The sequence below is a fragment of the Saccostrea echinata genome, unplaced genomic scaffold, assembly GCF_033153115.1.
Source record: "Saccostrea echinata isolate AGI-Se365-2 ecotype Australia unplaced genomic scaffold, CSIRO_AGI_Sech_v1 ptg000001l, whole genome shotgun sequence".
NCBI lineage: Eukaryota > Metazoa > Mollusca > Bivalvia > Ostreida > Ostreidae > Saccostrea > Saccostrea echinata.
This window is the reverse complement of record NW_026889750.1, coordinates 29,096,786-29,112,083: the sequence shown is the minus strand read 5'-3', so window position 1 is coordinate 29,112,083 and position 15,298 is coordinate 29,096,786. Positions and strand designations below refer to the sequence as shown.

General features: G+C 31.4%; 2 protein-coding genes across 2 annotated transcripts; both read right to left on the bottom strand.

Annotated features, from left to right (window-relative positions):
- Window positions 1–3,489: 3,489 nt before the first annotated feature.
- LOC133175544 (epithelial membrane protein 1-like) lies at window positions 3,490–5,255 on the bottom strand. The gene is made up of 3 exons (XM_061310694.1): window positions 5,025–5,255; window positions 4,672–4,812; window positions 3,490–4,474 (listed from the first exon to the last, which is right to left on the bottom strand). Exons 1-3 carry the CDS (start codon window positions 5,236–5,238, stop codon window positions 4,281–4,283), a joined length of 549 nt encoding a protein of 182 aa, XP_061166678.1. The 5' UTR covers window positions 5,239–5,255; the 3' UTR covers window positions 3,490–4,280.
- An 8,572-nt stretch (window positions 5,256–13,827) lies between these two features.
- On the bottom strand, window positions 13,828–14,918 carry LOC133196582 (uncharacterized). Its single transcript, XM_061332451.1, has 3 exons — window positions 14,711–14,918; window positions 14,354–14,494; window positions 13,828–14,027 (listed from the first exon to the last, which is right to left on the bottom strand). Exons 1-3 carry the CDS (start codon window positions 14,916–14,918, stop codon window positions 13,828–13,830), a joined length of 549 nt encoding a protein of 182 aa, XP_061188435.1.
- Between the last annotated feature and the right edge of the window lie 380 nt (window positions 14,919–15,298).

Below are 15,298 nucleotides of genomic sequence, written 5' to 3'. Positions count from 1 at the left end.
TTGGAGTTTGACCCCGTTTTACAAAAAATTTCCCAACATTAACCTTGGCCATAACTTTTGAACGTTTGGTGCTAGAGCTTTCATACTTCACATGTGTAGTTCTTGTGACAAGTCCTTCCTTTGGCTACCAACAACTTTGACCTTTTGACCTTGACCTTGGAGTTTGACCTATTTTTGAAAAACTTTAACATTGGCTATAACTTTTGAATGGTTAATGCTAGGGCTTTCATCCTTCAAATATGTAATTCTTGTGACAAGACCTTCCTTAGGATACCAACAACTTTGACCTTTTGACCTTGGAGTTTGACTTATTTTTGAAAAACTTTAACATTGGCTATAACTTTTGAATGGTTAATGCTAGGGCTTTCATCCTTCAAATATGTAATTCTTGTGACAAGACCTTCCTTAGGATACCAACAACTTTGACCTTTTGACCTTGGAGTTTGACTTATTTTTGAAAAACTTTAACATTGGCCATAACTTTTGAACGGTTGATGCTAGGGCTTTCCAACTTCACATATATAATCCTTGTGACAAGACCTTTCTTTGGATACCAACAACGTTTCCCCTTTGACCTTAATCTTGGAATTTGACATATTTTTGAAAAACTTTAACATTGGCTATAACTTCTGAACGGTTGATGCTGGGATTTCAATCTTCACAGGTTTCATCCCTGTGACAAGATCTTCCTTTGGATACCAACAACTTTGTCCCTTGACCCCGAGCTACGAGCTTGATCTTCTTTTGAAAATTTTGACATTGGTCATATCTATTTAACGGTTGGTGCTAGGGCTTTCATTCTTCACATATGTAATCCATGTGACAAGACTTTTCTTTGGATACCAACAACTTTGACCCTTTGACCATGACCTTGGAGTTTGACCTACTTTTTGAAATCTTTAATCCTGGCCATAAATTTTGAACTGTTAGTGCTAGGGCTTTCATTCCTCTCATGTGTAATTCTTGTGACAAGTCCTTTCTTTAGATACTAACAATTATAGCCCATTGACCTTAACCTTGATGTTTGACTCACTTTTGGAAAACTTTAATCTTTTTCATATCTTTTCAATGGTTGTTGCAAGGGCTTTCATTTTTCATAGACATATTTCTCAATACAAGACCTTTCTTTTGGTACCAATATATTTGATTTGCATTTGAGAAAGTTTAACCTTCGCTATAAGTTGCCATACGGGGGCATCGGTCTTTCACAAACACATCTTGTTTTTATATTTAACATATGTGATTTTTTTTTGGGGGGGGGGGAGAGGGGGTTATGTATTGTATTCAATCATAAAGTTGACAATCATGATTTATCTAATTTTGGTTGTTGAAAAAATGTAACATCAAATTCCGATTATGGGTAAAAACACAATTTTGTTGCTGTGAACTAATTTAGACCTTACTTACACTATACAAAATTGCTAACGCATCATCACATAAAATTGGTTTTTTACTTTTCAAAATAAGACTTGTTTGTGATATATTTAATTTAAAAAAAAATATTACCAATGTAAAAAATGAGGCATTTAAATGTCTAAACTGATAAATAACTTTATTTAATTTACATTTCTAAATATTTTTGCAAATAAGAAAAAGTTCATGTTGAACTACCGTGGGATGAGTTAGAATATTTCCATTGTGATGTGACTGAAGTAAAAAAAAATAGTGCAAATTATTTTTTTCAAAAAATGATCGTTGAATGACAAAAACATGTGGCAAGTCATTAGAAAAATAATGTAAATATAAGATATGAATTTAATTTTTGAGAATTCATGAGGTACATGTATTACAACGCTTCACGCCTGCATATTTATCATGAAGTGCTAACGCGCTTCATGAAACATGCCAACGCGAAGCGTCGTAGTTCACACCCTCATGAATTCTCAAAAATTAAATTCATCTCTTAAGTTACCTAAAGTATAACATTTCATTACAAAAATGAAAATCGTGCTTACCTTTTTTGGGGGAATCAATTTCTATTTGTTCTTCGTGTTTGTGTTCAGTATTTTTGTAATTAAATTCGTTATAACGAATTAAATTCGTTCAAACGGATTCTAAAATTTGTTATAATAAATTAAATTCGTTATAACAAATTTTGAATTCGTTATAACAAATTAAATTTGTTATAACAAATTTGTTGAATTCGTCATAACAAATTCACAAATACTTTTTTATATGCCCCAATTGTCGAATTTGATTAAACGGCTTTGATTCGTTATAACAAATTTTAGAATTTGTTTTTACGAATTTAATTCGTTACTTTAAATTTTAGAATTCGTTTAAAAGAATTTAATCTGTTATAATAAATTTCTGAATCCGTTATAACGAATAATCAAGTGCATTGGGGAGTAAGCATCCCCTGTCAAAATATACATGTACATGTATGAAAATTTAATAACCATAGAGCATGATGAGGCTATTTTAGTATAATATCAATTTAGATGTTATAAGACTTATTATATCTAATTAACAAAATATGAAATAATACATTTATTATGCTCATACATATGAGAAAAAATGGCAATGGGTTTCTCGTATACAAATCCATCACTTAAATTTCCAACAAGACACAGCTTAACATTCATTGATGTCATATCATATACAACATCATATATAACTGATGCTGATACTACATTATATAATTTGAGAGAGAGAGAGAGAGAGAGAGATATTTAAAGTTGGACATCACACATGGCATCTAAGATGTTCGTAAACAAAATATAGATCCTAGCACATGTAAGTCTCATAAAGTATCAGCAGAGAAAAAATGTTTCTGTGATACTTTATGAGGAAAAAAAAATTCATTTATCTTAAATTTATTACTTTCCCTATGATACAACATTTTTTTCAGAAAATAAATTATGCCCTCTTGTAATAAGTTTTGCTAAAATTAGACTTGAAAGATAATGAGAGGATTGTTATTATTAACATATATTTATTACAACAAAGTAAAACAGTTTGCTGGAATTTAAAATATGTAAAATGGAATAGAAAATTAAAGATAATCATAGCAAATACAGAATAGCAGGTGTCTTTTGCGAGTGCAAAACAAAATTTGGCATTTTGCTTCCTCAAAGGTATGCCAATAGTTTTGGCGGACACACAGTTCAATGAGGTTGAAAAAAAGAAAGAAAGTTCATCTTTTAGATGAGTTTTCAGTGCGTTTAATCTACGTTTGACCCCGATTAACACAAGAGTCTGAGTAAAACTAGTACGAGATGAAAGATACATTGTTTAACAACATATAGATCAAAGTTAACTTCTTTTTGTTTAGTACTTATACACTGGGTGCAAATTTAGCGATTAAAATTTTAGCGGACTGCTTTAAAACCGCTAAAATAAGCCAAAATTAGCACCCCGCTTAAAATTCCCGCTATACAGTATTGGATTCTTAAGTTTATATATAAGTATATAGAAATAGCACTGTATAAATTATTCTAATATAAAATTCATCAAGAAAAGAAAGAAAATATATTATATATAAAGAAATTCTAAAACGAAAATCATTATATTTAATTCATAACTCATTATAAAATATACATAATTTTAAGCGAAAAAAAATATATAAATGTTTACACATCAAGGAGCAAAAATGAGGATGTGGTTGTACGTTCAAATTATGTATTGAATTTCTCTTAACAGAATTATATTGCGATCCGTTTTATGAAAAAAAACATTTTAAAACTTTATGATAAAACCAGCATGGTCTGGTTTAATTCAATAGATTCAACTTTACTTTCTTTCACTTTTAGGGCATGTCATTATTATTCCAAATGCACATACTTTGACATTACGACTCTGATACGAATTGTTTCCGTATATTACCACATTTATAAAATTCTAAGTACTGTTTTTTTTAAGTAATATTACTAAATTGTAAACATTTTTGATACTATAAAAGTGAGCAACATATACTTTAGGAGAGAAATATAAAAAAAAAACTGTATCATTCCCCTGTTTCTTATATATATCTGTAATGTATCCCTGAGTTGAAATGAAATGCAAGCAAACCTGAGTTAAGATTTAAATGCCTATGAAAATTATACACTATCTGTGTCAAGTAACAGGTTGAGGCTGTGTAAGCAGTTGATACAGATTTTTTTTGGTCTACAAAGAGGTTATTTGACAGATTTGTTCATTTTTGATTGTTTGCCATTGTTCTTATGTCTATTTACTGCACATTGAAATACACAATTCCATTCAAAGACTAAGAGAATTACAATGACAAAAGCACAAAAGGTTATTTTGACGATGGCAGACATCAAGTAAACATTTTTTACTCAACGCCCATCGATTGTAGTGTAGGAAGACCTCTTTGCTATTTCAATGATCATACAAATCCCAGCAATGGCCGAGAGAACGATGGAAACTGCACAAAAAGCAAATGCAAAGCTGAAGTTGACAAAACTGCTGTCCTTTACCAGATCATAATGTTTTTCTGCAAAAACTGCTATTGACACAACGGTACACACAGCTGCAAAAAATGAATAAATATCTAAATAAAATAATAATACATTTTTTAAAAAGTTGAACATAGCACATTTGTCTACTTTTTTTAAGACTTCAATTATTCAAAACATGTGTTATAACTTTATTTAGGCAAGTATTTGAGCAAATGAGAAATGTTTGGGTTACCCTATTTCAAAGCGATGTTATGTGCGTAGTACATACCGCTTATAAAAGACATAATAATGGCAATGATCAATACGGAGACTCTGTCCTTCAAACAGGTTTTCAGCAGGGCAGAAATAAGACCAATGGCCGAGATGAGAATCCCAAGCAGGCCAAACCCTCTTACTGCTTTGAACCAATCTACAGCAAGAAAGTATGTAGAAATGACTTCTCAATCAAATTATCAAATTTAAGAAGTTGACATAGCTTTTGTAGAAGTGAAATGATAAATGATCTTTTGTTTTGAAAATGTGCCCAAAATTTTTTTGTGGCCATGCATACAGGAATATTTTTCTTAAACAAGAATATATATATTTTTAAATTCAATTACTCATCATATTTTACACATGTACCTGGAACATCCTCAAATTCAGAACATCCGGATATATTGTAGCCCGATATATCACCAGATACACAAATTTTCCATAGACCTAAGTACACTTTTCCACTGCCCTTTTCACCATAAATCCAATATGGTGCAGCCACACCCACGATATCGAGTATAAGGGAGAGAAGCATGAATAAGAAGCCAAACACAAAGAACTTCGAATTCCCTCCACACGCCATTACGTGAGTTTTCAACTTTGGTCTTTAAGAAAGTAAAAAGGAAAAAGTAGAATCAATTTTTGATTTGAAATATAAATCAATGTTTTCATATCATAAAAAAATATTTTCTAAAGAACATGTTCCTTACACCTATAACTTAAAATCGGACAATAGCATCCCGCTTATGATCTTTATTATACCACGTCTGAAAATGAGGTCAAATTTAACATTCTCACTGGATTAACTGGAAGCAGAACCAATATCAAGGTCATCTAAAAAGAGCTCAACTACCAACAGTCAGCCAAGTCTCATGTGATTTACTCTCGTGACAAGGTCAAAATTTACATTCTTTATAAAACTTTAGCATCAAAATGTTTTTAAAATCCACTGTTTTTTTTCCACACGTATTACTGACATCTTTTTTTTAAATACAGAGCAAATAATAATGGAGTAGCTGAAACACGGCGGGATTGTGACAGTAATCAATATTGGTCTTTTATTTAAAGAACATAATATTTTATGTTGATAATAAGTACACATGTTAATAGTAACTTTTATTATTCAACCGAAAATAAAAATTACAAGCTGTTCTAAATGCATTGATAAACCCAAGATAGAATGCTTATGAATAAAACATCGATGATCAAGACATTAAATACGAGTTGGTTTCTCACTAAGCCAATAAAATTCCTGAAGGTCGTTTTCATTATTTTCAAAGAAGCAATTCGTTATCGGATCATTTTTCACATCAAACTGAAAGTCTGTTATGCATTATTGGTTTCATACTCGGCAAAGAAAAAACAAAGAAAAACATAAACTTACCAGGAGAAAATGTCGTCGGTGCAATGTTTTTGCGCAGTTAGTTTAATTTATCCTCGTGATCGTGACGTCGACGCACATTCACAAACACGACTTACCGGAGGGGGTTCAAAATAATTGATATTTTTACGAATCGGCGTTTAATAAGGTCATGCATTAAACCACTAAAATATGAAGCAAGAACTCATTGAACTTAATAATTGATAGGAACATTGGATTGAATTTAGATGTAACTACACACAGCGATGCGATAACATGTTTTTTTAAATAAAGGAATCATACAAAAATAGAATACTGAAAGTGTTGAACGTGAATTTTTTTCATTTAACAATTTGTTTATGGTAAACAATAACATAAACAAAAGTTAAAAAAAGAAAGAAAATAAGACAAGAAATACCTCTTTGTTCCTTTTATCTATTGTTAGCTAAGTTTTCCTCGGGATCTTTGAGCATGAATGATTTTTAAAATATGTCACACATTATTATATACTCATAAACATAGGTCAATTACTTGCGCAGTATCAGTATCATAGGAATTCACGTGTTGAGGAGGTTGTTAATTTTGCTTTACATCATTGCTGATAAAGTACCAACGACCTATAAGGCAGTTACTATAGCCCAATTTAAAATTTATCTAAACCTCAAAAAAAAAAAAAAAAAAAAAAAAAAAAAAAGAATATTATTAATAGGTGTCCTCACAAACCAATTTTTAAAAAGTATTGATACTTCACTGTTGAAAAGAAAATCAGCTATTTGATTGCGTGTTTTTCATGTAAAGTAACATGTAAAAGTGTTTTATCTAGGTAAAAAGTAGTCAATATATTTAGAGTTATTGCAAAATGTATTAAAGAAATCATTAAACCATGCATTAAATTTTATTCAGTTATTTAAGCAAAATTATTCTGAAACAATATATTTAAGTTAAAGCTTAACAGAAAGAGGTCAGATACTTATCGAGTTCCACTAATGGCATTATTAGAGAGGTCAGGTGAACTGTTACGGCCATGGCTTTGTAAGAATTTAGGTGCCTAACTAATTGTGTTTTGAACTTATGCTGTTTAAGATATCAGGACTTTTATCAATTATATATCTGATATAAGGACGGGAATGGTACAAACGTATGTGATTTAGTAACACTGGGATAAAATTTGAAATCGAAATTTGTTTCAGGTACTATTATTTCGATTTACAAAACTACGTTATCGTATTTAACTTTGAAACATTGTTAAATTATCTACGATAGGAAAAACTCTTAAAGAAAAAAATTCACGAGCTTCATTATATCTGTTTTTAAATACCTGTAAAGGTCAAAGTATGATAACTTAAGAAGTGTGTATAGTACAATCTGGGTCACCGACATTGTATATTGACGACATGCAGGCATACTACTTAAAAACGAACTTTGACTAAGGTCAGTAACCTTGTCGCTTTATACAACAAATGTACTTTTACGCATTAACTAGTATTCTATCTATGAACTTTGGAAGATATAGATTGTGCATTGAGCAGTCTGTGAGGCTTTGTTTACAGCGATATGGAGTTGGCCAAAAGTATAAACCTTTTTATAACAATTTAAAACAATTCTTACTTAAACTTGAAACCTGGATCATGTAATTTTACACTATCTTAAAGTACATGTATATGAATTCTAATTAGTAACGTGAAATTTTCGCATTTTTATGGTTTATAATAAATCTGCAATGCTTATCAGCAAGAGGCATTGGTAGTGTACTCTCCTCCTTGCTTCAAGTCCCTTACTTGCTTGAAGCAGGAAAAGTACATTATCGAAGCCTCCAGCTGAGAAGTCTTGCAGATGTAAACTGATCCATAAAAATGCCATCTTTTATCAACATTTCATAAGTTGAACGTATCTTTGAAAAAATTAAGGGACTTCAAAAATACTTTCAATATAAAAGAAATTTAAAGGTTTGCGAGCATTAAATATCTATGTAAACACAGAATAAACTGAAACAAAAAGACATTAGGCCAAAATAATCATTTGTCCTGCTCATCGTGAAAAAGAAAGTTTTATAGATATCAATTTGACTCCCTTTTATAACCTTGCCTTAGTCCCTATGGGAATAAATACTTACATATATGTCTATTCCAAATAGGACCGCGCACGGTAGCCTAGTGGAAGGGCGTTCGGTTCGCGATCGGGAGGCCCAGGTTCGATTTTCGTTTGACGCGCCGCGTCAAACCTAAACGTAAACATACATAGTGACTGTTCCTTTGCCAAGCGCCCTGCACTAGAATTGAAAGTCACGGGTCTTTCGGATGAGACCTTAAAAACCGAGGTCCTGTGTCACGGTAGGCGTTGGCACGATAAAGAACCCTCATTTCTCAATAGCCCTGAGTGCCGAGTATAGGTCTACATTTGAAGCCCTTTACCGGTATATGGCGACGTCTCTAAATGAGTGAAACATTTTCAAATGGGACGTTAAAGAACATACAATCAATCAATCAATATTCCAAATAGGGATGATTGCATTATCTTAGGATTACCTTTTTTTCTGTTGTTCTTGCGAATAAGATTTTTTCCAAATAAAAATGCTATGTAAAATTTTTTATCCAATATTATAGTTTTGTTCCCTGTAGAAAATGATTTGAAGAAGCTTTTCCATATGAGGGTGCTTGTTATGTAGAAAACTATCTACTGTTGTTTCTAAGATATTTTTTCCTACAAATTTGACATCATTTTGTATCCTGCAGGCATGATTTAAATGAAAAAGTAAAGATGTCGATTCTTAAAAAGCCAACAAACAATACAAATTTGTCAACAGGGCATAAAAACAATATAAATTTGGCACAAAACACAGAGCCTTGGATAATCCAGAGGTGAAGTCAAGTGCCCATGAGGAGTAAGCATCCCCTGTTGATCTGTCATACCCGTAGTGACCTCTATGTATTAATATTATGGACGGAATATTCAGTTGCTAAATTTGGTGTATAAAAACCAAGTTTTGGTATAAAATATGATCCAAATGATAGATTACTAGTATATGTACTAACAAGTCATTATAACGACTGTAGAATTAATGAAATGCTGACATTATAGAGGCTGGTGAAATTCATAAACAACAATTTATCATTAAGTAGTCTCTCTCGGTTTAAAAATCAATTACACTCAGAACCTACCCTTGCGTACAGTGTATAGATTAGGTTGGGAGGCATAAACATCATATATACGGGTAGATGATAGTAGAATATTTGTATATAAATAAGGAAAGTTGATGTTTGTTAATAAAACATCTGATCAGGTACTGTGCAGGAACAAACAACGTTTAATTAAAAACACCACACAAATAATGCATGTCCATAGAGACATTATCAATGAAATAAGAAGAAAACGAACATTAATCAAGCTCAAAAGTACACTGAAACAATACAAATCAGGAACAGAGCAAACACGGATATTCAGCTCATTAGGGGGGGGGGGGGTCAAATACCATGGTGGAGTAGACATCCCTTATCACATCAACCGTGTAGCTCATTGTCATGAATGGGAAAAGGAAAAAATCCGTGGGCAATTCCACGGTGTATATCCCAATACGGGGTGTATACTGTGTTGTGCACGGGGTGTATGCTACGTTTTTTGTCCATTTTCCTTATATGGATATATTTCACCAAAAAGCATACGCTTTCGGAACAAAGCATTATTTTAAGAGTATATGGATACCTATGAATCTACTTTACACTTTCTAGTTTTATCAAAAACCTCAACACAATTCCGAAGACCAGAGTAAGATTGACGCTACATTGGGTTTATGATCAAATTTCAGAACAAAGCTTCGCTATATCATTACTTTCATATTACTGTTAAACACGTTATCCCCTCATTTTCTTACAAATGCGAAATATCATTGAAAATTTTGTGCATGCAAGTGTATCAGCGACAGAAAGTGCTAAAAAGACCTTAATGGCGAATCAAGAGGTAATTTTCCAAAAACATACTGAAATAAAAATCAACAAGCCTACAAAAAATAAAAAGACTCATTTAAAAATTGCAAAAGGAACGATCATCGACAATCATTTGAGCTCCATCGTTTAAATCTGACAATTTCGCCCTGTTAATCATAATACAAACACTGTATGAATAGTGTATTATGAAAAATATTTTTTTCAATCAGATGTATAATCAATATTTTTTGCTGTTCATATTACCCTTCAGTTTCAGCAATAGATGGACTCATTATTTTAACTCATTTCAAAAGATCTCATATTTTGCCAAATCACTATAAACATGTAAAGTCGATTATAATAATGAATATTTTTAAGGGACGTCCATTTTCTGCGGTTGTGGGGTGAGGGTGGTGCATGTACAATGTAATTTAAGGGAAGACTCGCTTCTCTCACTGTTTTGGATACAATTGTTAAATTTCACCCTCCTTATAAATCTATATAGTAGAGTAAAAAAACAATTCTCAGGACTACCTCCCCCTAGAAAACATAGACTCTCGAAAACAGTCCAATAAAATTCTACAATACAATACAAATGATGTATTGCCGAAATATGGCATGGGCTCCTGGTGGCATAGTACACAGTATTTTCCGGTTAATATAAAGAATGAAAGCAACTTATCCTAATACCCCCCCCCCCCCAGCACCACAAAATTAAATAGACCAGGTGTTTCGGAGATTCAAACAAGTTGTTTGCCTTTTTGTAATTATCATTATTTATACTTTTTAAATTTAATTTTACTTGCCAAATATTTCTTTTTTCATTTGATCTACTCATATTCAATATATTAAAATTATCATATTACATTAAATTCATATTTATTGCAGTCAGCTTTGCATATGAATTATCTACAGCTTAAAGTTTTGTTATGTTATAATGTTATTTTGAAATATTATGTTTGATCTAATTATTAACTCAACCCTGTTAACAGACGTGAGGTCTGTTTACATTGTGCAATGTTTATATATGACATTACAAAAAGACCTAAAAAGCTTTTATTCAAAGTAATTTATAAACATAAATAAATATTTTAAGCAGAAATTTTGAATGACATAAATTCTAATTTTTAAACTGATGCATATTAAACATTCATTAGGAGAACATCGTGTTGAGTATCCTTTAAATTGAAAAATAGGTGATAATAGGTCATAATATTGGGTCTTTTGATATTTTTTAAGCTGGTTTGTTTTGTATTTGAGTTTCTTTTCGAAAATTAATTGTTCGTTTTGAAGTTAGGTCCTTTTCAACCCTTTCTACCGCACATTTGATACATTCATCATAATCTTTCACTGAACGATCAGTTTCTAGATCCATCTACAAAGCAAATTAGAATGATAAAAAAAGAGCGACGAACATGTATCAAATTCGTCCTTTAAATCGATTTAATTTTCCCTGAGTCGCGCTTCATTGCAAAACCTGCGGATAATATAAAACAATTATAGAACTACCACAGCAATAACTCGTATACGTTATATTTTAATGATATTCTGCACCAGGATATTAAGAAAAAAAAAATAGGGGGTTTACACCCCGGGTCCAACAGGGTGCATACACCCCGAGCACAACGTTATTTTTCGGCAATATCTTTAAGTACGAACTTTTTTTTTATACCCAGAGAATTTATACATACCTTTATATAAGTAGAGGCATTCAACAGAAATGTAAAAGTGATGTTAAAGAAAAGCTTTGTTCTGATATTTAATCATGAACACAATGTAGCGTCAATCTTGCTTTGATCTTCGGAATTGTATTGAGGTGTTTGATTAAACTATAAAGTCTGCAGTGGACTCATAGGTATCCATATACTCCTTGAATGATACTTTCTTCTGTAACCGTAACCATATGCTTTCCGGCGAAATATATTCATAACGAGAAATAAGACAAAACGTACCTCGACCCCTTTCTATCGCTTCGAAAGCGTACACCACGTGCACAACAGAGTATACACCCCACGTGTTGTGATAAACACACTGAATTCAGTGTGAAAATAATGGCTTAGCATTTTGTATAAAAAACGTCAGTCAGCATTTGACTTTAAAAATGATAGACTGCTTTTTCTCACAAGGTAAATGTATCGACCATACAAATTATTAAATGTTGACTTTAAACGAGACTGCTGATATCCTTGTTTCATTACTTATTTGTCAATAGCTTGCTTGCCACGTTTTAGAAATTGTTCGTATGCTCTTGCGTATCGAATTAACTGGGAGTCGGAAACTCCATTTGGAGGTGATAAGGGTATATTGCTAAATAAGAGAATCTGTCGATATTATCATGATGAGCTTCATCTATACATTGAATTTATGACAAAACAATTAAAAATATGACATGAAAGATCAAGGTATCTAAGATTCCACCAAGTCATTCTTTAGATAAACATATATCTCCTATTCCTGAAAATAAATGATGTCTTAATTTATTCTTCGTTACAATAAAACTCTGGTATGTAAAAATGAAAAAAAAAGATTATTTTATTTTTGTTTATTAGTACAAAATTAACTAGTTAAAAGATATTTGAACTTGCCTAGCAACATATATATGAAATGGTAAGAAAAGAAAAAGCCTAAGGTTGAAATTTATACATAATTTATACATAAAGTTGCAATGACAAAAAATATCGAGAAATTCTTATTCAAAACTAGCAAACTCTCATCATACAACGATTATGATTTTAATGAATGAAGAGAAACACTGAGGCTAAATATACCTTTAGGAGCAAAAACGAAGTCGTGGAGATAGTTGTACTTTCAAAATATATGTTTACTGCACAGAATCAGCCTGAACTCCGTTTTTCATTTCAATGATTATTTACAGGCTCTAATTATAACTCTTACCAAAAAAATCAAGTTTGATTAATTATTTTCTTCTTAATTCTTTATTTTCAGATAGATAAAATGGACTCTCCTGTGGCATACATGAATTCATCATAATTGTTTTCTCTATTTTTAAACATGTATGTCACATTTCAAATTTCATGTACCTAAATTTCACATTCAAGAGAATCATGACTCGAATATGAATTGGTTTATATCATATTGCTATGTTAACAAAATTCTTATTGACTAGTTTTTTTTCCTTAAACTTCAACATCTTGTATATGAAATAAATGAGCAAAACACCTTCAGTGTTTAAAGTTCATTATACGCTCGTGATTCTCTTCTCGATGTCTCATTTCCTTTTTTATTATTCTGAAAGATAATAATTTTGTTATCCTTCTCATTAAAAGATGTTCTATCTTATCATTCTGAGTTGTTCTGAGATTCTGAAAAATAATAATTGTGCTGTCCTTATCATTAAATAGAGGATATTCAATTTTTTGTAGATGAATATGAAAATTATTTCACGAGTGGGACAGGATTTTTTTATATTTTCACCAGTGCGAAGCACGTGTGAACATATCAAAAAATCTTGTCTCACGAGTGAAATAAATTCCTTTGTGAAGGGAAGGAAAATCGTAAGTTTTGATGCACTTCTGATATTCCAACACTGTGAGAATACCATTTTGATATCCTTTCACACTGTGTCAGAATATAACTTTTATTCAGTAAATAAATTACAGTATTTCACTGTTGAAAATGTAATAAAAAATCTTATTCATCGAACAGTTGCCTTCGTTTTTTTAATCAGTTTTCTACTGTGTAATTGATTTTTTTGGTTAAATGGTCACGATAAATTCATTCATTTCTGATTCCTTTCATTTAACAGAAATGTAAATATTCTTAAACAACTGTTATTGAAAGAAAATCATAATTACATTCAAAGTCCGAGTTATATGATTTTGGCAAGCAACCACATTATTATTTGTGACATTCTTGAATTGATAATTTTTTCTCAACGACCATCAATGGTCGAGTACGAGGTCCTTTTCGCTATTTGAATGATCATACAAATCCCAGCAAAAGCCGACAGAACGATGAAAAGTGCACAAAAAATAAATGAGAAGTTGAAGTTCAAATCATTTCGTATCATTTCTATTACCAAGTTAGGGTATTTTCTGGCAAAAACTGCTATGGACACAACAGAGCACAATGCTGCAACAGAATAGTTTTAAAAGTACTTTCTTTAAAATCTTCTTTTAAGTAAACCAGTGATATTACTTTATTTTTAAATATTAAAGCAAGTTTATGTATAACACAATTAATAATGAATTAATAAATAAATTTAACGTTACACTTTACAAACAAGGACTCTTTGATAGTTCATCTTGCAGTTAAATGATGTTATTTAATGCAGCCAGTTTAAATTGTTCAAAGATTCATATTCATAACTCATCGAAAAATCTTATTATATATTACATTTTGTCCCTTGAGAATGTGAAGAAAATCAGACTTGCTTGTCTTGTCTGCAAAATACATACCGCTTATAAAAGACAAGATAATCGCTATGATCAACAAGGATACTCTGTCCTTCAAACAAATCTTCAGTGAGGCAGAAGTGAGAGCAAGAGTTGAGACGAGTATCCCAAGGAAGCCAAATCCTCGTACAGCTTTCAGCCAATCTACAGGAAGAAAATTTCAGAGATAACATGATTCTTTCAAGTTCTTTCATTCAATAAAGATTTTTAAATGTATAGCGTATTTTTTACTGGCAATCTTGAAAATACGTCCCAACTTTTTTTTTTAATTCTTTGTTTGATTGTATACATATGAATATTTACCTTAAACATAAATATGTTCTTTAGAATTTGGCTAAGCAATAAATTATAGATCTGTACCTGGAACATCCTCATACTTATTGCATTTGGATTCTTCTGAGCCCGATATATCGAGACAGCTTTTCCAGAGACCTCCATATATTTTCACGCCATTTTTCTCTGCATAGAACCAATATGGCGTAGCCACACCTATTACGTCCAGTATAAGGGCGATGAACAGGAACAGAAATCCAAATACGAAGAACTTGGAATTGCCTCGAAAAGACATTTTTGTATTGTTTGGGGTTTTCTGTCAATTCGTAGGGAAAAAAACATATTTAAAAAAAAAGAAATTTAAAATATTTCTTTTTTTTGTATACTTTGTTCTAAAGAAGTATGAAAGAATACTCAGATATCTTCTACAAACCCACTTTGAAAAAAGAAACCTGCCAGCACGTCTTGGTGCAAACGCAAGGTCACACTGTGTTATAATGCAATTAAGTTCTTCTTATCATGACATACATGTACACTCACAAACTCAATTTTCCACGTAGAAGTCCTTTAAATACCAAAAAACAAGTTTTGCCCTTTGGATTTTGACTCAATTGAACAAAGTTGAAGTGATTATTACATGTACAAATATAACGTAAAAAGAATCTTGCAGAAAAG

What these genes read in the sequence shown, in the direction of transcription:
- LOC133175544 (XM_061310694.1), bottom strand. Translation starts at nt 5,238, where the DNA reads ATGGCGTGTGGAGGGAATTCGAAGTTCTTTGTGTTTGGCTTCTTATTC. An exon ending in TGAATTTGAGGATGTTCCAG is followed by an intron (nt 4,813 to 5,024) that starts GTACATGTGTAA and finishes TTCTTGCTGTAG; the next exon opens with ATTGGTTCAAAGCAGTAAGA. An exon ending in TATTATGTCTTTTATAAGCG is followed by an intron (nt 4,475 to 4,671) that starts GTATGTACTACG and finishes CATTTTTTGCAG; the next exon opens with CTGTGTGTACCGTTGTGTCA.
- LOC133196582 (XM_061332451.1), bottom strand. Translation starts at nt 14,918, where the DNA reads ATGTCTTTTCGAGGCAATTCCAAGTTCTTCGTATTTGGATTTCTGTTC. An exon ending in TAAGTATGAGGATGTTCCAG is followed by an intron (nt 14,495 to 14,710) that starts GTACAGATCTAT and finishes TTCTTCCTGTAG; the next exon opens with ATTGGCTGAAAGCTGTACGA. An exon ending in TATCTTGTCTTTTATAAGCG is followed by an intron (nt 14,028 to 14,353) that starts GTATGTATTTTG and finishes ATTCTGTTGCAG; the next exon opens with CATTGTGCTCTGTTGTGTCC.